The sequence below is a fragment of the Chelonoidis abingdonii genome, chromosome 26, assembly GCF_003597395.2.
Source record: "Chelonoidis abingdonii isolate Lonesome George chromosome 26, CheloAbing_2.0, whole genome shotgun sequence".
NCBI classification, from domain to species: domain Eukaryota; kingdom Metazoa; phylum Chordata; order Testudines; family Testudinidae; genus Chelonoidis; species Chelonoidis abingdonii.
This window is the reverse complement of record NC_133794.1, coordinates 16,627,409-16,654,581: the sequence shown is the minus strand read 5'-3', so window position 1 is coordinate 16,654,581 and position 27,173 is coordinate 16,627,409. Positions and strand designations below refer to the sequence as shown.

At 45.9% G+C, this 27,173-nt stretch overlaps 1 protein-coding gene across 1 annotated transcript; it reads right to left on the bottom strand.

The window, feature by feature from the left end:
* Positions 1-401: 401 nt before the first annotated feature.
* SLC48A1 (solute carrier family 48 member 1) lies at positions 402-27,173 on the bottom strand. Its single transcript, XM_075061070.1, has 4 exons — positions 26,974-27,173; positions 25,073-25,251; positions 6,034-6,201; positions 402-3,754 (listed from the first exon to the last, which is right to left on the bottom strand). The coding sequence occupies exons 1-4, from the start codon at positions 27,114-27,116 to the stop codon at positions 3,618-3,620; spliced, it is 627 nt and encodes a 208-aa protein (XP_074917171.1). The 5' UTR covers positions 27,117-27,173; the 3' UTR covers positions 402-3,617.

Here is a 27,173-nt window from a genome sequence, read left to right as displayed (position 1 = left end):
GTGTAGCCAGCGCTTTGAAGTAGAACCGCTGGCTGGAGCTCAGGCTCTGAAACCTAGGGAGAGGGCTGCTGTTAGAGCAGCAGCGAAAGCGTTCTGAGGGAGGCCGGGAGGCTTGCTGCCCTGGGCTGTGCACCCAAACCCACCCTGGAGAATTGGTGTTTTTGCAGAAGACAGTGCACAACGCAGGTCTGGATGTTAATGCTGCTGCGACCGGTGAGTGATGGGAGCTGAGTGCAGGTTAACAAGTTCTCTGTTTCTGGTTCCAGGCCCATCCACACTAGTTTCCATTGTGTTCAAAATTCATTTTAAAACCGTTTTTAAAAATGATTTCTGCAAACATGCTGCTGCAACAGGGAAGAGCTTTGCTCCTACAGGACAGGTAATCACTCCGGCCGCTCTGGTTTGGTAAGAATACTGTATTTCTGCTCTTACTATGGTGTCACATACAAATTACACAGTGTGGTTAATACAACGTCAGACACACACTGGGATACATGGAAGTGAATCCCGCCCCATGAATTACACTCCTGGTACATGACCCAATTCTTACTGAGCGTGCAAACAAAGCATGAATATAATGTAAAAATATATTATATATTTACATACATTTTTTTTAAAAAGCTGTGACATGAGTACAAATTCTACAGCAAACGCGGTGGAGCGAAGACTGGGGTTGAGTAAGTGGGTTGTTTGTAAGCAAAGTTACTGTCACTCAAAAAAGCCCCCCACATCCTCCAGGGTGAGCTGCTGTGGACCTTTTGGGTATAAACCTGAGGGGAGTCCGTCTACCTCAGGTAATTTAGTAAGTGAATGGAGACATGGTTCCACCTTTAGAGTAACATTAGGGCCAAAATGAACCTCTGAGTTTGAGTCAGTAGCTTTTACTGTTCAGGATCCCTCCCAGGAGTAGGACAATGTGAGCTTTTAGGTGGGGGATTAAAGTTACCATAGTTTAAAACACTCAAATCCACAGGCAGCCTCCTTCCTGCCTTGTTACAGATTTGCTCATGAGGGCAGGGACACCCATTTCACCCAGTCAGGGGTCTCACGCTGCCTTCTGCCAACATCACCTCTAGGGGCGTTTCAGTAATTCTGAGCCTAACTATTAATCTCTATAATGGGTCAGAGCTGCAGTTTCTGCTCAGCACTGGAGATTCCTGCAGGTCTCTGAGGATTTCTAGTGGCCCTGTCTCACCAGCATTTGCTGCCCTGGGAGGTGTTGGCTGCAGTCTGAGCCTTCACTCCTTGCTTTTCCCTGGAAGCTGCTCTGGGGCTGATATTAATCGTCAGAGTCTCTGTCCCACAAACAGAAGGAAGTTTATATTTAATGAATCTTAAAGACTGAAAATCCCTTTAACAAAAATAATTAAATCCAGCCATGTGCTCAAGTTACTGATCTTCCAAACCAAGCACAGGACAGCGTGGGGTGTGGATGGGGAGTTTCAAGGGCTACATTGAACACTGCAAGCTACTCCCCAGTGGACAACTGCACAGATGTCAGCACAAAGAATCCACTCTGCTTTAAGACACAGAAGCCTGACAACACAAACAGGTAAGGCCCCAGCACACCTACTTCACCGCCTAGTCACTGCACCTGATGCAGTTTCCTCTGTGCTTTACGTTCTATGGATTGCCTAGGAGATCCCTGTCCCTATGCTTCAGGAGACTTTTTCAGTAGTATATATACAGAAGTGACTTTACAACTGCACCTGTGACCATGTACATGTAATGGAGCAGTCCAGTCCCACCAGACCAATTCCCTCACACCTCTCAATCTGCCAGGGCCTGGAGTTCCTAGTGCCTCTGCCCCATCCACCTGCACAAAAGAAAATCACACACAACTGCTTTTTTAATTTATTTAAAAGGAAATGCCAACTGCCCCTTGCTGATGAGACACTTCCAGCAAATCATCCCAAGAGCCGCCCTGAATGGAAAGTGCATGCATAAGAAACTGAAGGAAAGAAAGCAACAGCCTGCAGTGTGAAGCTTTCCAGGGTGAATATTAACAGGGACCAAACACAAGGGTGAAAGAGCATTAAACCTACTCAGAGTGTCCAAGTGTCACAGAAGAGCTGACACTGCAAAATCTCAGTGCTAGGGCCTTCCCCGGGCAAAGGGGGAGGAGCACTCAGTGTGACTTCTCCCATAGTAGGTCCCGTAAAGTTCAGACCTACCAGGGCACCGATTCAGTGCATTACACTGGTGACACTTGCCATGGAGATCTGCTCAAGCTGCCTACTGGGTACATTCCAATGTATTTTTCAAACTTGGAGAAGAGCCAGGGTAGCTTTGTCACCTGGTCGTCTCTGCTGTGCTCCTGCAACCCATTTGCCATCAGCAATTTCATCCGTCCGTAGGTGAGTGGGCATACGTTTGTAGAACTTTAGCAACCCAGACAAACTGCTAGTGACTTATGTGCCCTATACCAGGCTCCAGCAGGAAGAAGCCACCTCCACCGAGCGGCAGCCAGCAATCTACAGCTGGTCTGGCCTTTGCAGGATGCACAGATGTGCTGAGCTCTTCCATCTCTCCCCCATGCTAGTTGGAGCCACTCAGCACTAATGGTCCATAGTGGTAGGTCAGAATTAGGTTTACAGTGGAACAGAACAAGAATCATTACAGGAACAGAAGCACACACAATGCCTTCCAAATGCTTCACGGCCATTAAGAGACAGACTGCTTTAGAACAATGAATCCACACACATTCACGACCCTTCTGAGACTCAAAACAGCCCAGCCCCTTGTCCAGGACACCCACTACCCACAGGTCAGATGTCACTTGCTGCACCTCTCTCTTAAGTGCTGTAATAAAATGGTTTCCTTTGAGAATGATTCTGGATTAACAGCCAGCACAATGTAACAGGGTGCAATGCTCAGCTAGCACTGATTCTCTCCAGCACTGGATTCCCCCATCAGTGACCTCTGTTTGAGACAACTGACACTGCATTGCTGACTTCTTGTTTCTGGCCTGCATAAGGGGATGCATGTGCTCTAAACAGCAGGGTGGAGCCAGCACCATGCCTTATTCTTAGCCCTACTGTTTACATGAAGCAGCACAATGAAATGCTGAAGGTTTAGGGGGCTGGGGTGGAGGTATTGATGGGTTCGTCCTCCTCAGTGCTGGGAAACAACATGCACCCCCTGCTCAAACCACCCTGTGAGAATAAAAACATCCCTTCCCAGGGCATGGTCCTCTGCTAAGCAACCCCGGGCACCCCCACGAGCAGGCTGGTGAGTCACTGGCTAAGAGAAAGATGCCCAGTTCTTAACCCGGTGCTGCATCCACAGGCTAATCTGTTTGAAAGGCACTGGTCTACGATAACAGCAGAGCAATGCAGATAGCAAATTGAGACCTGCTGCATGTGAGTGCATGGAACTTCTTGACTCATTGCCAGACACATGGACTCCCCGGAGGGTAACAAAAACACTAGATTGACATAATTAGCCAAATTAAGTGGTTGAATAAAAGCGATTAGGGAAAACCCCTACTGCAGACAGACAAGTCATGTGGAGCTGGGCTGGCTCCTGCTCTCTGCCTCTTCGCAGCCTCCTTCCAGTGCAGGGCTCCAAAAGCCCAGTCAAACGTTAGCAGCTTCCGACAGAATTAAGTCCAAGCTTCAGAAGTCACTGAGGATGCTGATGTCTGCAAACTCATTCCTGTACCGGTGTGAGTATAAGCTGAGCAGGAAGGCCCATTTCAGGGAGATGAAACTCCAGACACACGACAGGTAGTAGCTGCTGGGGTCAGTCAGGGCTAGGAAAAAAAAGGAGCCAGTTATATTTAAAATCCCCCTTTAGATTTCCACACAGAATCAGAAGATTAGGGTTGGGAGAGACCTCAGGAGGTCATCTAATCCAACTCCCTGCTCAAGGCAGGACCAACACCAACACAAGCACCAGCACCATGAAAGATTGTCCCAGGAAGAACCTCTCTCCAACCTCCCATTCAAGAGAAGACTTGTGCTCCTGCCTCCAGGAGTAACAGAGGTTTGCGAGCTGTGCTGTGTTCACTGGTGCCACTGAACTTTACCAGTTCTGCTTAGGATTCTGTAGCTCTAAGAGCAGTGCGTCCTGGAGGCTCAACCTGAATCCAGTTCCAAGCAAATGGAAAGGATACTTCTGCCATCTCCAAGGATGCAGCACTCCATGCACGATGCTATTCTGACCAAGGGTGACAGTGACCCTTCTTCACTCTGTGAAACCATTCTCTTCCTCTCGTTAGGGATCCTCCAGGTGTGTAAGCAGCAATTGCAGGAATACACCAATCATACAGCTACCAACCCAACAGCCAGCTCAAAACTATGGCTAAGCGGGTCCCAAGAGCAGAGAGCTGTGGTTACATGACAGATCATGCTTACACACAACTGTCCATTTTCCATTTGAAAAGACCACTGTTTTCTAGGAACTCGGTTAATTTGGGGGTTCTGAGGAGAAGAGATGAATACCATGCACACAGCAAGAAGGATGTTTCCCTGCCAGTGGCAGGAAGGGACACTGAAGGGAGCACAGGACTGCATGCAGTGGAACAGCTGATAGCATAAGTGTTGTAAGCATTTGCAGAGCAGGACAGCATGAGAGAAGCATGCTAACTGGAGGAACGAGAGGAATGCTGTTACTTCTCTACGTTCCCAGTCTTCCAGAGGAGACCCAGCCTCACTCACAGAGCCCTACAACACTCTTGCTTGGAAGCTTATTCCAAGTCACTTAAAGTAAACCGAGATGATCATGATTGAGTCTGAAAAACCTGCATGGTTTGAAGGCTCTTACACTACTGGTATATGCTCATGTATCAACTGCCCATATTGTGCAGAGCTCATGGAGATGTAAAGGAAAGAAGCATTTTTGGTTATTCATCAGAAAACAGCTAACATAAAATGGGGCACTAGAGATGATAAGCGCCATTGCCTAGGAATGAGGTGCTCCATGCCTCTCAGAGGTGGTTCAGCATAAGGCTTTCAAACACACTCAGATCCTCAGCTGTCTTATATTGTAGGCAAATGGTCTCTCCATCTCTGCCACAGGAAAGTGCTGTACAGTCCGGACTAAAGCATGCAAATTAAGTAGTGTTGTTTCTAGAGCAGTAACACCTAGGAGCCCCAAAGCCACACTGTCAGTTACAGTAACCCTCACTGCTCCCCTGCCCCAAGCTCACATCTTGCTGTGGTGTGAACTGACTAACTGAGCACAATTAACATTCTACTGAAATGTTAGAAACTGTCACAATGAAAGGAGATCCTCAAATCTCTGCGGAAGAACTCTATTTGGATCTAAATGGAGGGAAGTTAAGGGGCTCTGTTCCCAATGAACCCTGCCAGTCCTTGGCACATGGGATTGTTTGGGTGGCTGTCTATCCATAAATATCACAAATGTGAATGTTTTTTTAAAAGTGAGTTCCATCCAGCCAATATGTGTTAATGAATCCCCAGGGGTGACAAAGTTAGTCCAACAATACTGACCCTTCCTCTTTGGTTTATTGTTAAATATTTTATAGCACCGTAATTTTACAAGGTGTGCTGGAGATTTGACAGGCACGGGCCTGGGCTACACTAGCAGGGGGATTCGAACTAAGATACGCAACTTCAGCTATGCTATTTGTGTAGCTGAAGTCGAAGTATCTCAGTTTGACTTACCTGCCCATCCTCACGGCAGCGAGTTGACCACCGCGGCTCCCCCGTTGACTCCGCTTACTCCTCCTGCCGAGGTGGAGTAAGGGTGTCGATTTGGAGATCGATTCATCACGCCTAGATGAAACGCGATAAACTGATCTCCAATACATCGAACACTACCCACTGGTCTGGCAGAGAGTATAGACGAACCCTCAGACTCTGATGCAAAGAGTTTAGGGACTTGTAGGTTTATGTGGCAAAATTCCAATCTAAACTGGTTTACAAAGGCTGAATAGACAGGTGCTTAGAAGTAATTTCAATATCTTGGACAAGTCACTAACTTGTGCCTGTTCTCCCCTCTACAATCCCATTAATTCCAGCCTTCCTGATGACCTCCCCATGATCACTCTTGGTACAATATACTTACACTGGTGCTTGGTGATGGCCAGAATAAGGAATGTGCAAAATCCCACCACGGAGAGAGCAGAGAAGAAGATCCCGATGAAGAGGAAGAACCTCAGCCCTTTTAACCAGGTCCTCCAGTAATCCTGCACATACATCACATGCGTGATTAGGGCCCAGAGCGCCAGAACACCTGCTCAATTAGACAGCAAGGGGAATCAGTATAATGAATCACACAGCAACACAGAAAGGTGTCTATAAACAAATATACAGCTAATTACATCCAAAAACTACATTAAAAGAACATTAAGGCTTCGAAGTCAAGCACTCAAAGTTCAGGAAATGCTAGAATTAAGGTTGGCCATGCAACCCTAATTCAGCCCCCTTGTGTGTATGCATTATGAAACAGAGGTCAATTACAGGATCTCACACTATTTTTTCCACAGGACCCAGCCTCATTCCAGAATAGGTAGTTATTCAGTAACTTTTTATCCTCCACATTCAATGTATGACCTCAGGCCTTAATTTAAAACACTAGTTCAAACCCTGGCCTGAATACATTGATTAATTTCCTCCTGGTCATTTTTATGGTTCTCTTACCACAGTACGGATACTTAATAAGCAGTTCAGTGCATCAAATATTAATGATTATTGTCACTACACTCAAGAGATTAGATGGTGTTAACAACCCTTTTTACATCTGGGGAATTGAAGCACAGAGATTAAAGCCAAAATTGTCACGACCACTAATTTTGGGTGCCAAAACCCTAAGGGCTGATTTTTCAGAGTATTTAGCATTTTATAGCACTTCAGTTGTTCAAAGCACAGTTCCAGTGGAATTCTGTGCCAAAAATTTAAGATTTCTGCACAATTCTGCATATTTTATTTGTCAAAATAACACAATATAATCACACCAGTTTCAATAATTTTGGTAATTTGTTTCAAAATACCTGTCAGCAAGCATGTCTAACAATATAGACAACGAGAGTCAAGAAACTTGTTTTGACAAATAGATTCCTCACTAGGCACATTAATACAGAACTCTGAGTAATAATTCATTTAAACTACAGTACAAAACCATATTTCCTGAACCCCTCAGAAGCTGTTCAAAGGCTTGGGGGAGTCGAGCGTAATGGAGAAGAGGGAGAGGGAAATAATTGCTGGAAAGAAGCCTGGGTATGAACGTGAAGGGTTGTGAGGTATGGGTGGGAAAAGTATGAAACAGGTTTTTTTTGCGGGGCATGGAGGGATTGTTAGGGAGCTCCCCCCATGCAGACCCCTAGCCTCTCCCATTCAGTCAGGCACATCTACCTCCGTCCCCACGTGTCTGTGTGCCCCCACTCTGCCATCCCCCTTTTCCCCTGTAGCTTTGCACTCCGCATCCCTCTGCCCGTGTCCCTGCACCCTCTCAGCCAGCCCTCCACTCATCTCCATGTGCCCCTGCACCTCCTGTCCCCATGTGTCTGTGCCCCTACTTTTCATACCCCTTCCCCTTGTAGCCCTGTACCTCCACCCCGCCATGGCCCTGCGCCTCCACTCCCATTCAGCCCTTGCCCCAGTCTGTCCTCCCCCACTAGTAATTATGAGCCCCTGTGAACCCCTCAGCAGCCCCATGCTTTCTATCTCCCCATAACCCTTGTCTCCTGACCTGCCCCAACAGGTGCTGTGAAGAAGGCAGGCTCTCTCTCTTTCTTATCATGGCTGGGGCTTGCCAGGAGCAGCTGCTCTGTTCTAGTGCCAGAGCACCTTCCAGTAGGCAAAAGGTGGAACTGCAGTAACTTTTCAACAGAAGCTATTAAATATGCGTGAGGCACAGAATTCCCCCAGGAGTATCACCTGCAGTCATAAAGACTCAGCACTTCTGCATATCTGGCCCAAGGTGTCTGAAATAGGGCACACAGCAAATGAGGCACGCAAAATTTGCAGCGACCTGTGAAGAGTTTGGTTTAAGTGACTTGGCCAAGATCACATAGGACCTCTGTGGCAGAGGTAGGGATAGAATGAAGTTCTACTGGGTGGCATTCTACTGCCCTGACCATGGGGTGGCATTCTACTGCCCTGACCATGAGACTGTCCTTTCTCTTCCTGCAGTCTCCTGCTTCTTTCAATACAAATCTTCCAACTTTTGCAACGAACTTTCCATCCACCTCCCTCTAGGTCTTTGGCTGCTATTTGCCAATTTCCTGGTGACTGGATTTTCCACTGTCTTCTCAGATTTTCCACTGATATAGTGTCAGCCTAGGCCAGTCCTTTTTAATGGCCCATTCAGGCTTAGACAGCTAGGCAACCCCCCCCGCGTCCCCCATGTCTCAGCCTGCCCTGAGAGCAAACTGAGGGCTTGGGTACATTGGCACTTTACAGCGCTGCAACTTTCGCGCTCAGGGGTGTGAAAAAACACCCCCCTGAGCACTGCAAGATGCAGCACTGTAAAGTGTCAGTGTAATCAGGGCGGCAGCGCTGGGAGCGCGGCTCCCAGCGCTGCACGCTACACCCGTAAAGGATGTGGTTTACGTGCAGCGCTGGGAGAGCTCTCTCCCAGCGCTGCCACTCTGACTACACTCACACTTCAAAGCGCTGCCATGGCAGCCGCAGCGCTGCCCCGGCAGCGCTTTCGAATTTCTAGTGTAGCCAAGGCCTGAGTCCTTTTTCTCCCACTAGGTGGGCATTCAAAATAATGGGGAAATTGAAACAAAGGATTCCTAAAAAAATGACAGAATATTCTCACTGTCACAGAACCCTCAACCTGATTTCATGCTGAGGGGAATGGGGCAGGGATCACATCCTTTCTCAGTGTATAAACAGACAGGCAGGGCTTGCCTCTTGTTTCTCTCCTGTTAATGTGGTTGGACCGATAGCACTGAAGCACTACTCCTTAAAGCAACTCCAAAGCTTAATGCCGCAAATCTTGTGATGTCAGCTACTGCCAATGCTTTTGAATAGCTGATTTTACCTAACACGACATTCTGTGTACACATACCAAAGATCAGAATTGAGCTGGGTGTGTTCAGCAGAAGGGCACTCTTGTGCTCTGTGGACACATACAGAAGATCACAACAGTGTGAGCAAGCTTTTAACAACATGGTGCGAGGCTTGTTACAAGAGCCGAGCACTTAGAAGGTTAAGCTACTAACCTTGAACACTATATTAACTAAGCTTGCTCTCTCTAGTGAGTAGCTAAAAGTTCAAACCACATTTAACACACAGAAAATGGGAAGCACCATGTTCAGTCTGCAGAATGTAAACATTTCCCCATGGTTGTTGCACCAGAGGAGGCACTTTCACACAATGACTAAGCATATTTTACGTGGTTAAAGTGCTGATTCATGGTGCTTGTGTTACAGCAGTAAAGCTGCTGTTCTTAGGAGAAGTTGATGGTATGGTTTTCCCATGACAGGAACTGATTCTGCACACAGGGAATCACCTGGTTCCCTCCTTATACAAGGCCTGACACAGCACTTTCTGCATGAAAAATTACTTAGCAACATTTATCATCAGTTAAACCTGTGAGCCCTAGCCTAGAATAATCATTTGACATGACGGGGCAAAAAAATTGGTGACAAGTGTGACAGACATGCAAAAGAAGATATAGGTCAGCCTCCCTTTCTCTAAGGATGGTCCCAAGAGCATCCAAACAATGTTTAGTTTTAGACAACAACAGTGTTAGAATTTTAATGACTCTAAATTGGGTTTAGGGCTCTGACTCCTAGCAATCAGCTCACATGGTCTGAAAGGAACAAAGTACACCTCGGTCCTTTCCCCAAAATCATCTGCTACTCCTGAAAGTGAAAAGCCTCTGCCTTTAGATACTGACAGGTCATGGTGTTCTGTTACACAAACTTTGTAAACAGGTTCAAGTCAGCAAAAGCATAGTCCTTAGCATTATGCTGAATGGAAGATCTAAAAGGGTTTGTGTTAGCCTGGAATTCCCTCTGTTCATGCCGACTGTTTCCAAACTCTCAGAATTGGGAAGCTCAAAAACAAAAACAGCATATAGGCACCATCCCTGGGAATACAGTTTCACAAGTGCAGAAACCTAGCAGTCTTTAGCAATTGCAACATCTGTTAAATCAGCATAAAATTACTATATTTTGGACTTTATTATAAAGCTCATGAACTGTTTTACAACTGATGGTCAGATCACTAAAAATCCTGAATGATGCAGCACTGTAAAGGGCTCACAGTGAAAACAGTTTTCCACAAATGCATTATAACTGGATTCCTAGTGAATTAAGAATGCATTCACTGCGTTCAGAACCTAGAAGATTACGAGAGACGCGACAGACACAAAACTAGCTACCTTATTATGATTTATTCAAGTTTAAATTCATTTTAATGCTTTGAATATACACAGGGTTGGAATCCAACTTAGAGAACAGCTGTCTAGAATCCAAGAACTACACTGCAGGAAAACGAATTCTCATTGAGGAGAATTAGGATTTTACTGCAGTTTCAAATAAGTCAGGAATGGCTTCCACCACTTGCTGTTCACATTTTCATACTTAGAATCAGATGAGCTGATTGCCTTGAAAAGTTGTAAAAGTAGTTTGCCAGTCCAGGCACCAAATCACAGCCTGCTTTTAACCATGACAGTACTGCTTTGGTGTTCCCTGTAAGCTGGGCGCCCTGCACAGGAGAGATTTAATTGCTACCCAGCTGATTAGGAAGGCAGCATGTGTTCAAGTGCTCCTTCCCAGGTTGCTTCATCCTGCAGCTGCTCCTGGGTGTTGATGTCAGGGTGTACCCCTCCCCTCCTGCCCCTGTATCCCATCTTGGCAGAGCAGGGGACGCAGCCTGGCTCAGAGCTGCTGCAGGGAAGGGTGAGTGGCTGAGTGCCTTTTTTAAAGAGACAGTGCACTGTTCCCGAGATTGCCTCAGCAGCCAGGGAACACAGTCTGTCTGTCTGTCTCACACACATACTCCCTCCCCCACGGGCCCCATCTCTGCAAGTGGGGAAAGGGAGACAACAGGGATCAGAACAGAGCAGGAGAGCTTTCAGTGAGTCTCTTGAAGAAACAGCGCAGGGTGTCTCAGAAACTTTCCCAGCAGCCAGCGCACACAGTCTCTGGGTCTCTCTCTCTCACACACACAGTCATTGTGTCACACACGTGTCTCACATACAGTCTGTCACACACACTGTGTGTCACAGTCGCTGTATCACACTGTCACAAACAGTCTCAGTGTCTCACACACACAGGGTCACACATACTGTCAAACACACGCACAGTCTCTGTCACACTCACCTCCCCACACATACTTGCATTATTGAAGTTGTTACTTCTTGGTAATTCCTGCAATGCACATATATTCTCTGTAATTTTATTCTTTCAGAGAGTGTTATTTTAGTGTTTTGACTGGTCTCTGCATTTAATAATTGTTATTTCTCTTACACTTAAATTTAATTCTTTGAGCAGTGAGTTCTAAAATGCCTAATCTGTCCTGGCTGGAGTAATTATCCCTATTTAACTTTTTAAAAATATATAATCATAGCTAGGTTTTTTGTTTCTACTGGTGGCGCACATCCGCACATATACCTCGGTGCATATAACACAATTTATTCCACACACAGATGGAAAAAATTAGAAGGAACGTTGCTTGCTCCTAGTTACTTGTATGGTGGTAGCGCATGAAAGTCCAAACCAAGTTAACAACTCTCCCTGAGCTAGATGCAATTCAAACTCAAGGCCACTAGTGAAACTTTACTCAACCATCAAAACAAGACAAAAATACACAACCAAGGCAAGCAGAACTTAAGAAACCAGCAGAGGTCCAATCACACTTGTCTTGTCCTATGTGGCTGAACAAAAGAAACACCTGCTCTGAGAAGTGTCCTCACAAGTTTAAGGTAAAGAAAAAACAAATGTCAAGGGACAAGAGGTCCAAAGACCTGCACAGACTCGAACATCAGAGAGAAGCTACTAAATTACTAATCCACAGGGTATCAGTGCTGAGGCGAAGTAAGCCTTCCCCAGTACAGTTAACTTTTTGGAGCACTTTCCTGGCACTGGCTCCAATGCTACTGCATCCAGTTGGTTTTATTTTTAAGAAGTGTACTTGTGATCAAAACCGGAGAAGATTATTTCAGACTTGGCATAACTTGCACATACTGGGTATGAGCAAGAGCACTAAAAGCTACTGCCAGGTAAGCACAACAGAAAGGTTAATTTAAAATGGGATGGCCATGCCTTCCTTTTCAATATGCACAGTAGCTGAAAAACACACATCAATGTCAACTAATTATTGCAGGATCCCTAGAATAGTCTCCAATCAAAATGAAATCCAGACTGATCATCAAGGCAACTGGGAGGCTCTGGTAATGGGATATATAAAATTCCATTTCTAGGGAACCAAACCTCGATTTGAACACGGGCCAAGCCAGTGGTGAGAGCTGCTTCTGGTCTGAGTTCTCAGGGAATAGGTGTCACCACATGTCATGCCAATTGACTCCCATTCTAATGTTCTGGCCACAGGTCCATGGTTGAACGGGTCTGGACACTGAACACTCATCCCTCTCTCCTACAAAAGTCATAGAACTTCTTGTTTCATAACAGGAAGTGAGGATAGGGAGGCTAATATGAGAGAGAAGCAGCTTTCATTTCAGAGAGCTGTTTTGTTTTGAAAACTACCAAACTAAGTGACCACTGTTACTGACAGTACAGTAACGCCTCACTTAAAGTCGTCCTGGTTAATGGCTTAAGTTGTTTCATTGTTACGTTGCTGATCAGTGAGGGAACATGCTCGTTTAAAGTTGTGTAATGCTCCACTCTAACCTCATTTGGCAGACACCTGCTTTGTCTAGTGCTTGCAGGAACAGCAGCTAGCTGGTGGGGGCTTGGAACCAGGGTGGACCGGCAGCCCCCTATCAGCTCCCCACTCCCCTATGCAGGTCAGCTGTGTCCCTCCCCACACTGCCATGCGCTGCTCCTGTCCTCTGCCTTGGAGCTGCTCCCCAAGACTCCTGCTTGCTGTGCAGGGGGGTGGCGGGGAAGGGAATGAAGAGGGGGATTGTCAGGGTGTCCCCCTCCCCCTGCACCCTGTTTACCCCACCTTCCATAGAGCAGGGGGGACAGACGAGGACTCAGGATGGAGGGAGCTTGCAGCAGCTGTCTCAGGAAGCTGATCTTATCAACAAGGCAGTGTACTTAAGGGAAATGTGCACATCTCCCGCCATTCCTGCTGCCTTGTGTAAAGAGAGAGTTAACCTTGAGGGCTCAGCCAATTGCTGCTTCATCATTTAGCAGTAAGGGAAATATCCCACCCTCTGACTCCTCCACCTCAACCAAGCTTCACAATCATCATCACTGAGTATTAGTATTAAATTGTTTAAAACTGTGTGTGTGTGTAAGTGTGCGTGTGTGTAATATAGTCTTGTCTGGTGAAAAAAACTTCCCTGGAACCTAACCCCCTCATTTACATTAATTCTTATGGGGAAATTGGATTTGCTTAACATTGTTTTGCTTAAAGTCGCATTTTTCAGGAACATAACTACAACATTAAGTGAGGAGTTATTGTACCTGAAACACTATACACAATCTCTATCATAATGCACAAGGACTCTCGCCCTCTCCACTTGGCAATTTCTGATCTTTGGTGCACTTGCTGGGCCACACGAGATGCCTTGTTTGAGATGGGGTGATGGAAGGCATTTCCCATAGGTTCTCTGGCCAGGGCTACACACATTAGGCAGATTATTAGACTGGTCCCTTCTAGTCTTAACATCTGTAGATCATAACAACTGCACAGGCGAACTGGCTGGTCAACAGCTGCTCCCAACTGCAAGTGACCAATGACCAAGTATTTGGGCTTTAAGAGTGAAGCAGCAATATTAAACAAAAACGACTTTCAGCCCAAGCCCATGCACTTCATACTGGAGGGGTTCTAACGAGGCATTTCCTTCTCCCCTGCTCTGCAAAATTAACACACGCCTAGAAGGGCTGCATGGTTCATGAACAGCATATTCTGAAGCCTTGTCCCCACAGGCCAGCAGATACCTTCTGCTGCTCATTACAGCTATAGCCCGTCATTCCAAGTCAGACCAATACATTGTTAAACACAAAGCAATATGACTATTGAGATTAAAGCCTCCACAATAAAAAAAAAAGGGGGGGGGGAATGTGTGATAAACTGGAGCATTTATTGCTAAGTTTTCGGGAAGCTGTTCAGGACAGCATATACAGTGTCTTTGAAATTCAGAGCATTAGCTTCCTGGAGAATTATGACCAGTCTCTGCCGAAAAGGTAATTTCCCCTCACATGCTCATTTACTGTAAGTATTCACTGGGAAAACTGAAGTCTTGATTTCCTTCCAAGCCACAGGAATCCAAGGCACTTTATATAGTAATGAAGGCAATGGGGTTCCATGGATAGCTCAGCAAACATTCTTATTGAAACCATGAGCAGATAGCAAGAGATTAGTGGACAAAAGCTACTCCTGGGTTGGGACTTAGGGGGTAGTACAGGGTCCTGGATCCCTCCAAAATGGACTTTGCTGTAACTTCCTGCTTTCTGTGCCAACAAGATCTGTTCTACACTGTGTTCTAGATCAGTGGTGAGCTGGAGCCGGTTCGCAGGAACTGGCTGTTAAATTTAGAAGGCCTTTTAGAACCGGTTGTTCCAGGACAACCAGTCCTATAAGGGCTTTATTTAACAAAAGCTCCGGCACTCCGCCCCGGCCCCAGCTCACTTCCCCCTCCTCTCCTGAATGCTCCGTCCCCCGTCTCCTCAGATGAGCGCAGGAAGCCTGAAACAAGCAGCAGGCAGGTAAGCTGTTGGATGAGGCAGGGGTCCCAGGGGGCAATCAGGAATGAGAGGTGGGGCTGGTTGGGGCGGCAGGGGGTAGTCAGGGGACAGGGAAGGGGGGTGGATGGGGCAGGAGTCTCAGGGGGCATCAAGGAACGTGGGGGGTTGGATGGCACAGGAGTCCTGGGGGGGGGGCGGCCACGACCCCCTCGTGGGGTGAGAAGGAGGGAACCTGTTAATATTTTGGCAGCTCATCACTGTTCTAGAAGATTAACAACCCATTCTATTTTACACTGCTGGCTGAGAGTCAAGTTGGGGGGGTGGGGTTCTTGACCCCTTTGGTGAGCAAGTACACAGCTTCCCCAAGTGGACTCATTGCGAGGAGCTCAGGGCATGAAGAGGGCTGCTGAACACTCCAAGGTCAGACCCCAAGAGGAGCTGAAGCCAAGGAGGCTTGCCCTACTGAGAGTGTGCCCTGAGGGGGGGAGACACTGCAAGTGTGTCCTGTCTGAATTTCATTCAGAGTGGTTCCAGAGCATGGAGCCTGTGCAACCCATGACAGCTCCATGCGTGGACACTTCATTTCACAGTAAGAGTGCCTTATCCAAATTTAGTTTAACTCACTGTTTAGCCCACTGAATTAAGCTTAAACAGATACAAGGCCACTTTACTGAGGAAAAAGATGTCCACACATGGAGGTATTCAGGAATAGCTGTTCCTCAATAACTCCACATGTACACAAGCCCAAGACTTTACCAACAAAGATTACAGAAGCAAAGCTCTTCACCAAATAAAGCTACATAAACAAACTTGTCTTAGTGGAGCTATGAAAGGAAACCATCTCTATCCCATAACCTCCCTGGGGTAAGTGGTGAGGGGGCCAGGTCAATTTGCCAGATTAAAAATAAAAGGGTCTTGAAAAATTTGATAGTAGCCATAACAACTATTTGGGAAACTAAACGAGAATATATGACTGTTCCTGGTTAATATGAATCCTACGAAGCATGAGCCTGGCTTCACTTTGATGCATGTTCTTACAATGGTCTTAAGACAAGATGATATTGTGACACATCAGAACACCCCAATTTCAAATAGCCTATCCTTGCGTCTCATAGTACACTCCCATTAACAGGGTTACATGGTCATGTTGTGGTTAGAATGAACTCAGACCATTCTGCTCCCTCAACAAGAACTACACTCATCATCTATAGAAGAACACCTCCAGCAGAAGTATGGCACACATCTAATATGAGAGCACTATACAGCTTTGAGAGCTCACTGGACTGGCTCCAACACTAAAACAATAACTGACTGATTCAGTTGTTCTGCTCCAAAAAATTGTTTTTAGAAACAATTTTTACTGGAATAAAATAAAATGATGTCATTTAAAGCGGGGAAGAGAGGTTTAAAGACCTCTAGAGGATTCAGTTGACGTTCAGTGCTTAAATTTTCTGTTTCACATAATCCTACTCCCAAGAAATACTCCATCTAACCACAGCCACCCAACACTGCATCCACGTAGTTCGATCCAAGTCCCACACCACAGTCACATACAGAAGCAGTATCAGGGCCTTTGGAGGTAACCCTGCAGCAGTAGTTTTGGAAGGTGGTCAGATGAAGTTGCCTCAGTGGCCCAAACACTGCCCATATAATCTTACAACCTTCACAGTTGGAAATATTTGGTTGCCACCACCCTCAGACGATTGCCCTCGGAACTGTCCTGGGCTAAAATAGCCATTCAGCAAAACAGAGTCTATGGGTATGGCTACACTGGCACTTTACAGCGCTGCAACTTTCGTGCTCAGGGGTGTGAAAAAACTGTGTAATCAGGGCGGCAGTGCTGGGAGCGCGGCCCCCAGCGCTGCACGCTACACCCATAGAGGATGTGGTTTACATGCAGCGCTGGGAGAGCTGTCTCCCAGCACTGGCGTTCCGACCACACTCACACTTCAAAGTGCTGCCACGGCTGCACTTTGAAATTTCAAGTGTAGCCATACCCTATGGGATTTCTTACTTAGAGCTATGGAAAACAGACATCTAAAATAAAGATTACCTAAGTAAAGCACATAGTAGATCTGAAACAGAGTGGACAGAAGCACAATTTCTTTAAAGAAAAAGTCAACTTGGATATTTTGACAAATCTTAAATCCAGATTTAATAATATAAACCCTATCGAGTACTTGGGATGTGTGTAAATGAACAAGTTCCTAAAAATAAGTTCAAAATAAGATGTCACTGTCATGGAGTCTGGGAAAGTCCGGCCCTGCACCCCTCTTCCTGGGACCCGCAGTGACTTTTAGCCAGCCAGTAAAACAGAAGGTTTATTGGACAACAGGAACGCAGATTACAGCAGAGCTTGCAGGCACAGTCAGGACCCCTCCATCGAGTCCTTCTGGGCTTTCAGGGTGCTTGGATCCTAGCTAGGATACCCTGAATTCCGTCTACACAGCCCCAGAACCCAAACTGACCTGCCCCTCTTCCCACCGGCCGATCCCTTTGTCCCGCTTCCTGGGCAAAGGTGCTGACCCCCCTCCTCCCTGCCTGGCTCAGGTTACAGGCTTAAAGATCCTGTCCCTCACCTAAAGACATCCCCTGCTCTCTCATTCCCCACACTGACAGCCCCTACTCCATCACAGACACCAAGTTTGGTAGACAACTCTTAAAGGAGAAAAATACTGATAATTATCCTCAATATTTCAATAACACAATTTTAAAGCTTCCCATACTTCAAGGTACATAAAATAAGTTTTATTTTCTCCAAATGCAACAATTAAAATGAACACCAGGTTGTATTTTTTTAAAAACCAGTTCCTCATCATTTTGACTAATTTTTCAGAGCCTTGATAAATGAGCTACATTGTTGACCAAGACAATATAAAAGCTGCCTCTGCTGTCAAATCAGATGTGGGACAAATACCCTTCATAATTAGTGACCTCACAGCAACGGGTATCATGGGCAATTTGACAAAGGACAAAGCATAAAAAACCCTAACAGCTCTTCTTCCCACAGTGAGTTCCAGAAGACCAAACAGTTAAACAGGAGTTTAAAAAATAAACAACCAAATTTGCTAACAATGACAACTGTGATGACTATGCAAAATTTAAACAAATATGGATAATGCTATTGTGAACCACTGGTATATTTCAGGGGAGAATTATATTAATATATTTAACCCAAAGTAGTTTCTTCAGAACACGTTATCCGAATGCCATTTTCCATCAAACATCCATAAGACTCTTGTTTTATAAGTGCAGTTATTCAAGTTCAAGCATTAGTGACACCTGTATGAAGGGACCCTATGCATTTCCATTCTGACTCCATTTTGTCATAACTATCCAAGACCTTGCCCAGTCAGGCTGAAGAACTGTAGATTTTTATGAAAGTGTAAAATGTTTTCTTCTGAAAGTCTGAGCCAAAATAGTTCAGCTTCAGCCATTTGTGGGAACAAGTTAAAAAAAAATCTTCTTAAGACTTTGTTTGAACAGTTCTTATGCCAAAACAGCTGGGGATTGAAAATTGTAAATTGTTACGGAAACAGTCCTCTGAGAAGAATCTCTTGAGGGTTCAAGTGAAAACTGGTTTTCATTTGGCCAACTTCTGAGCCCATCACATTGCACTTTGGGCATCTGACTTTTTGGTTCAGAGCAAAGTAGGCTGGACTGCACATGTGCAAGAAGAAAGGCACTTGGCATTTGAAGTCTTTGTTCAGCTCTAAGTCTGTCTGATCAGTCAGTTTTAGTAGCAGGAAATGAGACTCAGATTTCAGATGCTTTATGCATCTAATATAGCACTTCAAACTAAAACAACAATATTGTTTATTATTTTTGCCTGGTATTTCATAGACACATAATACGACAGATCTTGGCCTCTAAAAACGTAGTCTAAATAGACAACAGCGAAAGGAAGAGAAAGGGGCATCAAGACAAAAATATCCATTCATATTTTCCTGTTTTGGTGTATGTGTATATTTTTTTCATTCTTTGCCTATTTTCTTCAATTTTTTTCCATTCATGCCTATCTTCTCCATTTTAAAGCATAACATTCTACTGCCATCACCCCAAATTTAGATGGTGAATTTGTGGTACTTTTGTATTTAAACCAGAGTTATTAATATTTAAAGACTAGCTAATGCATAAACACAACCTTTTTCTACAATCTATTCAAACTTCATTGCACCATGACCCCCTTCTGACAATAAAAATTACTACATGACCTTACAAGGGAGGACTGAAGCCTGAACCCGCCCAAACCACACTGCCTGGGTGGGGCGAGGGGCAAAGCCAAAGCCTTCAGCCCCAGATGCAGGGGCTTGTAGCCTGAGCCCCACCACCCAAGGCTGAAGCCTTTGGGCTTCGGCTTCAACTCAAGGCCCCAGCAAGTCTAACGCCAGCCCTGGTGACCCCATTTTAATGGAGTCACAGCTCACTTCGGGGTCCTGACCGAGTTTGAGAACTGTGGACTATTCTACTGTTTAATTCTGAGCAGGCATTAAGATACCCATATGGAGTTGCACAATATACTTAAGGCCCTAGGTTAGTCAGCAAAATCTCCAAAGAGTCAATAATTCTATGTATAATATTTAATATCCTGTTAAAAATATGGAAAAATTATTCATTTATCCAAATGCCCACCCACTCCCCCGCCAAGGAGCCGCTGCCAGAGCGATGCGCTGGTTGCTTTCAGGAGCTACCCAAAGTAAGCGCTGCCCGGCTGGAGCCCACACTAAAACTCCCTCTCAGAGCCTGCACCCCCTCTGGCACCCCAACCCCCTGCCCCAGCCTGCTGAAAGTGAGGGAGGGTGGGGGAAGTGAGCAACAGGAGGGGAGTGGAGTGAGTGGGGGTGGGAGGAGGTGGGGTGGGGTCTTGAGGAAAGGGGTGGAATGGAGGTGGGGCCTGGGGCTGAGTGGCATGACTTGGGGGTCCCCAAAAAAATTTAAATCACAATGGGTCCTCAGATTGCTACAGTTTGAGAACTGCTGATACAGATCACAATTTTCAAGTCCGAATGCCTAAGTGCATATTTAAGTTCCTGAAGTCAGTGGAAGATGTAGCTGCTCGGCACCTTTGAAAAACTGGCTGTTCTTTAGGTACCAGAAGATGGATTTTGGACCCCACCTATAAGCACCCGGGTTTCCACATCTTTGCAATGGAATATAACCTAAATAAATAGTATGCAGCCAAAAGTAAAAATGTGTAGAACAGGAACACCTGAAAAGGACTGCAGGTTTATGAAAAACAGCAGGGGAAGGCAGATTAGAAGGCATAGAGCAGCGGGGAATAAAATATCATAGGTAACCAAAAAACATAGGCAGTGTCTAGACTGTAATAAATTGATTATAAACACAGAGGAACAGGCTTCACAAGAGAGAGAAATACTTGACACTGCCTACCAAATTCTTAAATCAGAGATAGAAAGAAAAGTGAACCATTAAGGAAAGAAGGAAAAAGCATTTGGTTAAACAGATCCTGAAAAGGAGTTGATGTCACAAACAAACAAGAAAGGAGGAAATTAGAGTCAGTGAAGCAATTAATTTCACTGATACTGGCACTCTCTCAGATCTGGACATTCAAGGGATGGAAGAGGACAAGAATGCAAGAGGTGAGGGTAAAGCGGAAAGATGTTAAAGCTAGATAAATACTTACAAACAAATACAAAATGATAAAACAAACAGGTAGGCAAACTCTTGGCTTAATCAGAGGCAGGTTAATGAGGAACTGCTTGCCAGGCTGCCAAAGATACTCAACAACCTTCTCCCACATACACAATACCAGACCTACAACTCTCATTCAGGTGCCTGGATGAGTTTTTGAAGCTTGTGAATGCAACAGGTACATTTAAGTTAAAAGAAAGTTTGTACCAAGAGCCAGCATATTCTGATCCGAAGCACGGGCTGTTCTGCATTTTCACAGCGGCATGGGTTGCACCAACACAAACACTATGCCTCCCAGCCTTTGTGGGCTGTCACAAACATTAGCTAGCCAGCAGTCATTTGGTATTTAATATCCTGTTAAAAACAAGGAAAATCACAAAAAGGCACCTACTTTCCTCACCAGCTTATTGAAAAGTTCCCTAACTTCAGAAATTTCACAAAAGCTTGCCCAATTCCTCTTCTTCCATCTCTTCTCGATGGAAACAATTACTAATTAATGAGTTAAGATAAAAACAGACTAATCTATTTAATGACGTACCCCAGAGACAAAAATTAAACTAAAGCACTGTTTATTTGAGACTTAAGGGGCCACCACTGCCTAAATATAGTGGGATCCTCTTAAGAGTGGAGTAGTGAACAACTTCACTAACTGAAGATTCACAATATTCCGGGAATGCAGTCTGCACTGTGATGCAAAGCCGTAAATCCCAATCTAGACAACCTCAGACCCACAGCTTGGAATGGCTTTGATACTGTTTTTGCCTCACACACTAACACCCAGTCAAGAAGCAGGCTCTGGAAACCCCATTGCAAAGTGGGAGGATTGTGTGTGCAGGCAGTAGAAAATAGGTTTTTCTTTAGCCTCTTTTGTATTTATTGTATGCCAAACAGTTCCACAGAACCAGGAGAATAGGGCAGGTAGGTGGCACCTCTGTCTGATTCTCCAATCAGCAAAGAACAAAAGCTCTCAGTGTGCAGTATGAGCAGGGCACACAGGAAAAGTCAGTTGGGAAGGAATGGACTATTGGCATATAGGAATATCTGTATCCTGGGTGTCTCAGAAGCTCCACGTCTTGCTGCTGCACTGGACAGGGCATCAGAAACACGCTGGAGTGTTGACTTTCCAGAGTTCAAGCAGAATACATGAGAGATCCATATACTTTTAAAAATGCAGTTCTACTCTGAAAATAACTGTATAGAGAGACTAATAAATATTCCGACATAGCTAAATAAAGTGTCTGCTGATAGCTTTTACTCCTAGAGCTGACAAGAATGATATGAATTCTCTTGTCACATATCAACAGGGTTATTAACTACAGCCAATATTACCAAGTAGTTTAAAGGGGTCTGATTTGCAGAAGGCAGCTGTTTAACACTTTCTGAAAATGAGATCTCTTTACAGAATTACATGCAAAGCACTCCAAAAACTAAAACACTCAAAATCATCTGTCACACTGAATTTGGGCCTAAAATTTTCAAAGTGTACAGACATCTGTGGAACTGCATTATCTTCAAATTATGCCCTCCCTTATATACTTGCTACACCCTGTATTACACAGCCCAATAGGAATTCTCAAAGCAGATGATATTACCAAAGAAGTCTCAGGAAATGGGGATCCCTCCAGTTCCTGTGGTGACTAAAACTAAAAGCTTCCAGTGAACAGCTGATAAAACATAAGCTGCCAATCTAAAACTTTTAACAAATTCAGGAATGCTTTCAGTTCTTCCTTGTCATTTTGAGACAGTAATCCATGGCCCACAATTAAGGGTTTTATAGCCCCTGAATGCTGATAGCTGTCAAACCAACAACCAAGAGCAAAGAGCTCTCAAATCAGGACAGGTTTGTTGAACACTGTTCATCCTGCAGCACTATGCTCTGAATACTGTTTTTTCAACTGTGAAAATGTGAAAGAATAGACTTTTTGTAGTTTAAATTCCATGTTTCAATTATTCAGTTTTATTTTGTGAGTGTGACAGATAACATCACAAAATGAGAACTTAAGATTTAAATTGTTCATAAAACACAGTGATTGTGCAGGCAGACAGCAGCCATTCTGGACTCACCAGTACCTTACACGCAACCTAGAACTAACAGAATAGATTTTCAGTGAAAGGACTAGCCAGAATATTGGGTTTACGACAGCAGCCATAAACAGTTTAAAATCCCAGCCTTTTATTACATCCCCCTAACCTATCCCCAAATGCCATATTTTGGGCTAGCTCAGGGATTAGCAACCTTTCAGAAGCGGTGTGCCGAATCTTCATTTAACTCTAATTTAAGGTTTCGCGTGCCTGCCGGTAATACATGTTAACATTTTTAGAAGGTCTCTTTCTATAAGTCTATAATATATAACTAAACTACTGTTGTTGGTAAAGTAAATATGGCTTTAAAAATGTTTCAGAAGCTTCATTTAAAATTAAATTAAAATGCAGAGCCCCCCAGACTCGTGGCCAGGACCCAGGCAGTGTGAGTGCCACTAAAATCAGTTCGCGTGGAGCCTTCGATACCCATGCCATAGGTTGCCTACCCCTAGTCCATAATATATAACTAAACGATTGTTATATATAGTGTAAATAAGGTTTTTAAAATGTTTTAAGAAGCTTCATTTAAAATTAAATTAAAATGCAGAGCCCCTTGGACCAGTGGCCAGGAACCAGGCAATGTGAGTGCCACTGAAAATCAGCTCGTGTGCCACGTTTGCCATTGGTTGCCTATACCTGGGCTAGGCTAGTCAGATACTGAATTGAGACTATGTTCATAAAAAGCGTGTCTGGAGTCTGAGTGGTAAAAAATGCCTCCAATCCTCATTTACAAAAAAAACAAAAAAAACCCCACAGACAAACTAGATTTGCAATCCACCCTCAGCCTTTCACAGAGAAAACAGCAGCACTGGTAGGAGATAGCTAGGATCTGCTGCAACAACTTTCTAGGGACTGATGTGCTACACAAGAGAAAAATCAGAACCTGTTAGCAGTGAGGTTCAAGAATTGGGAAGAATTAAGTTATTTTTTTACTTAAATTACTCATTTACTGAGTTGTCACATTTGGTAAGAAGTTAATGTAAACCTGAAACCACCACTTTAAATGGCAGATTTCAACTTGGATCAGACATTAACAGTGCGTTATAAGTCTCACTTATAGTCCTTTAAAGATCCTGATTTCAAGGGACACCACTAAAGAAAATTCAGAATCCTACCAGATAAAGTTTTAAAGGTCCATGTGAAAAAATACAGGGAGGGACTCCCTATATACCTGCTGCAACTCTTCAGTTTTTTAAAGTTCTGATCACCTATACGAGACCACCATATAGCCTCTCCATTACCCTACTCTACCTCACAGGCCAAACTTATTCCTCCCTCCCTCCCTCCCCACATCCATTTCTCAGCCCCAGTTGAGACACTCATGATCCCAATAACCTTTCCCGGCTGTTCACTTAACAAAAAGTGCAGCCCACTTTGGCTCAGCTGGCAACCTGTGTGATATAACTGGTGAATTTTAACAGTCCTTAATGTAGACTGTGTTGAAGTTTCCATACCTCTCCCATTCTTGACTAGCACACTGAAACCATAAGGCAGTGGGTCTCAAATTTTTTACTGGTGGCCCCTTTCACACAGCAAGCCTCTGAGCGTGACCCTCTAATAAATTAAACACACTTTTTAATATATTTAACACCATTATAAATGCTGGAGGCAAGCAGGGTTTGGGGTGGAGGTTGACAGCTCGTGACTCCCCATTTAAAGATCTCATGACCCCCGAGGGATCCCGACCCCCAGTTTGAGTTCCCCTGCCATAACGGCTTCCCCACTCTCTCAGAAGTCTTGCAGAAATCACTGACCTACTGCCTTTGATTACTACTAGCTACAGATAATGCTCTGACATGCTTTTAAAGAGTCAACAATGGCAACGTTAAGGTTCAGACACCTAGAGAGCCTCTATCATTCCTACAAAATCCTTAGAAGTATCTCTGTTACCCTGACTACATATAAAGTAGACTTTTTGCTGTTTAAGAATTCCATTTATTTCTACTGTCTCCTTCCTACATGGTGCCACTTGCTGATCTTGAGGTGATTTGACCAACGGCTAAAAATACGTACACGGGAAGACATTTCTGATCTGATTGATTAGACTCTCCAGTCTAGCAAAAAAACACCACACCTCACTATAATGAGTTCCAGAATAGGAACTGAAGCTAGAAAAATTCACACTAGAAATAAAAGCATACCTTTTTAGCAGTGAGGGGAATTAACCACTGCAACAGCATACCTTGAGGCCTGGTGGATTCACCATCACCTGAAGTCTTTAAATCAAAACCAGGCATTTTTATAAAATTTACTCTAGCTCACCCAAAAGTTATGGGTTTGATGGAGGAATTACTAGTGAAGTTACACAGCCTGTGTTATGCTAGAGGTCAGACTAGAAAATAATGGTCCTTTCTGGCCTTCAAATCTACGAATCCTCCCACAGACAAATCAACACACACAAAAGCAGAATTAAGATCCCACTCCCATCTACCATAACATGAGCAGCTTACTAAAACTGCCTTGTAATTATGAAACCCTAACAATCCTGAGAGTGACAGCTGTAAATATATTACCTAAGTGAGCAAAACCAAAAAGCTTTCTATAAATCTAGTTCCACAAGTATCAGAGTGGGCTATTCGGATAGCCTGTATACACCTGCAGGGACTCCAAATCTCCTCCAAAGGGGCAGCGTTAATATCTTCCCAGCAGTACGAGGGCTGAATGATATGGAGCCGAGGACAGCCATGTTTACAGCAAACTTGGTGGAGCATAAATCCCAGCATACAACCCTCCATCTTGACACGAACAGTCTTGAAAATACTGGAAGCTGAGCCCTGGTTAGAGAGGGGAGTGGCAGTGGGCTATACTTAGCCTCATCTGCTGCAAACTAAGTAAATGCCAAACTTCATGAGGAAGCCTCACAGATGATGAATAAAATAAGCCATAACAAAGAGCAGCCAGCCCAAAACACAAGATCAGAAACTGCTCCAGGTCACTGAGAAAGAGTTACTAGCTCATGAAAGCACTTTGAGGACCTGCCTGAATCCATCCAATCCCCTGCCAGGCAGTGAGGTGCACCTAGTCCAGTCCCCAGCCAGGTGGGGGGTACCTTACAGTATAACACCCCAGCACAGTTGGGCTAACCGATTTTTCAGCACAGGGTCCCAGCAGTGCAACATGCAAGGGCCCCTGACCATAGGGTGCTGCGTCCCACACACACAACCCAACAGACATGCTGGCCTGAGCAGTAGCTACAGGCCAGACCCCCCATAAACTCCGCAAGTCCCATCCCAGAGAACAAAGCCCTAGCACCTACCTGTACTGTGTCCCCAGTATTGGAACCTGTCGCCCACAACCCCCAATTGGAAACACCACGGTGTGCCTGGAGCCCCAGCTGCAGGAGGACCCCACCAATACCAGGGAGGCCTCTGCTTCCTAGATATTGGAAAATGTTCTTCATGCCTACACCTGCCCCTCCCAGGTACTAGAGATGCCCACCCATGTCTGCGCCAGCCACCCATACCAGAGGGACCCACCATAACCTCCCCTACTAGACAGCCCCTCATTACCTGTGCCCAGCCTCCATATACCAGAGCCCCCCTTGTGCCCCACATGCTAGCCCTGTATCAGAGAGCCCCCACCCTCTATGCCAGCACCCAGAGCCCTGTGCCCATGTTCAGTCTCATAGAATCATAGAATATCAGGGCTGGAAGGGACCTCAGGAGGTATCTAGTCCAACCCCCTGCTCAAAGCAGGACCAACCCCCAGATTTTTACTCCAGTTCCCTAAATGGCCCCCTCAAGGATTGAACTCACAACCCTGGGTTTAGCAGGCCAATGTTCAAACCACTGAGCTATCCCCTCCCCCTAACCTGGCCTGCCCTGTACCAGAGAACCTCATCCCCTGTGCCTAGGCCCAACCCCCACCCCGTGTACCGAGGAGACCCCTAGTTTCCCCTGCCAGACAGCAACCCCCCCGGCCCATGCCCACCCCCTCGTACCAAAGAGCCCCCTTGCCCCCTGCATGCCCCGCACAGGCAGACCCGGCCACCGCACATCAACCACCACCGAACCGGAGACTCCCCGCGCGCCCGGCCCCCCGCAGCGGATCCCTCCCGTACGTAAAATGAGGATTGCGAACGCGATTGTGTTTAACCATCACCTCACGCACTGCGACACCGCTTTTAATGAACATAGTCCTCAATCGCCTGTTTACCACGGAACCCCCCCCCCGTACCGGATACCCCCTCCGCGCGGAACCCCCCTCGTACCGGATACCCCCCCGCAGCGCGAACCCCCCCCGTACCTGGAGACCCCCCCCCCTTCCCGCAGGGATCCCTCCCGTACCGGGAGGACACCAACCCGCAGGCGGAACCCCCCCACCGTAAACCCCCCCCGCCAGCGGAACCCCCCCTTGCAGGAGACCCCCCCCTCCCGCAGCGTTCCCTCCCGTACCGGAAACCCCCCCCCCGCAGCGGACCCCCCGCACCGGAACCCCCCCTCCGCAGCGGATCCCTCCCGTACGGAAACCCCCCCCCCCGCAGCGGCCCCCCGTACCGGAGAGCCCCCCGCGGCAGCCTTGGCGGAGCTGGTCGGAAGACCGCGCCCAGGCTCCAGGGTGAGAAAGGCCGAGGAGGCCCCATGAGGGCGCCTGCCGCCGCGTAGCAGACGGAGGCGCGAAGCGCCCGGCTCACCGCCATGAGAGGCCCGGCCTGTGCGGGCCGCGCCGGGCCGCCCCGCCTCGCCAGCGACCGGCC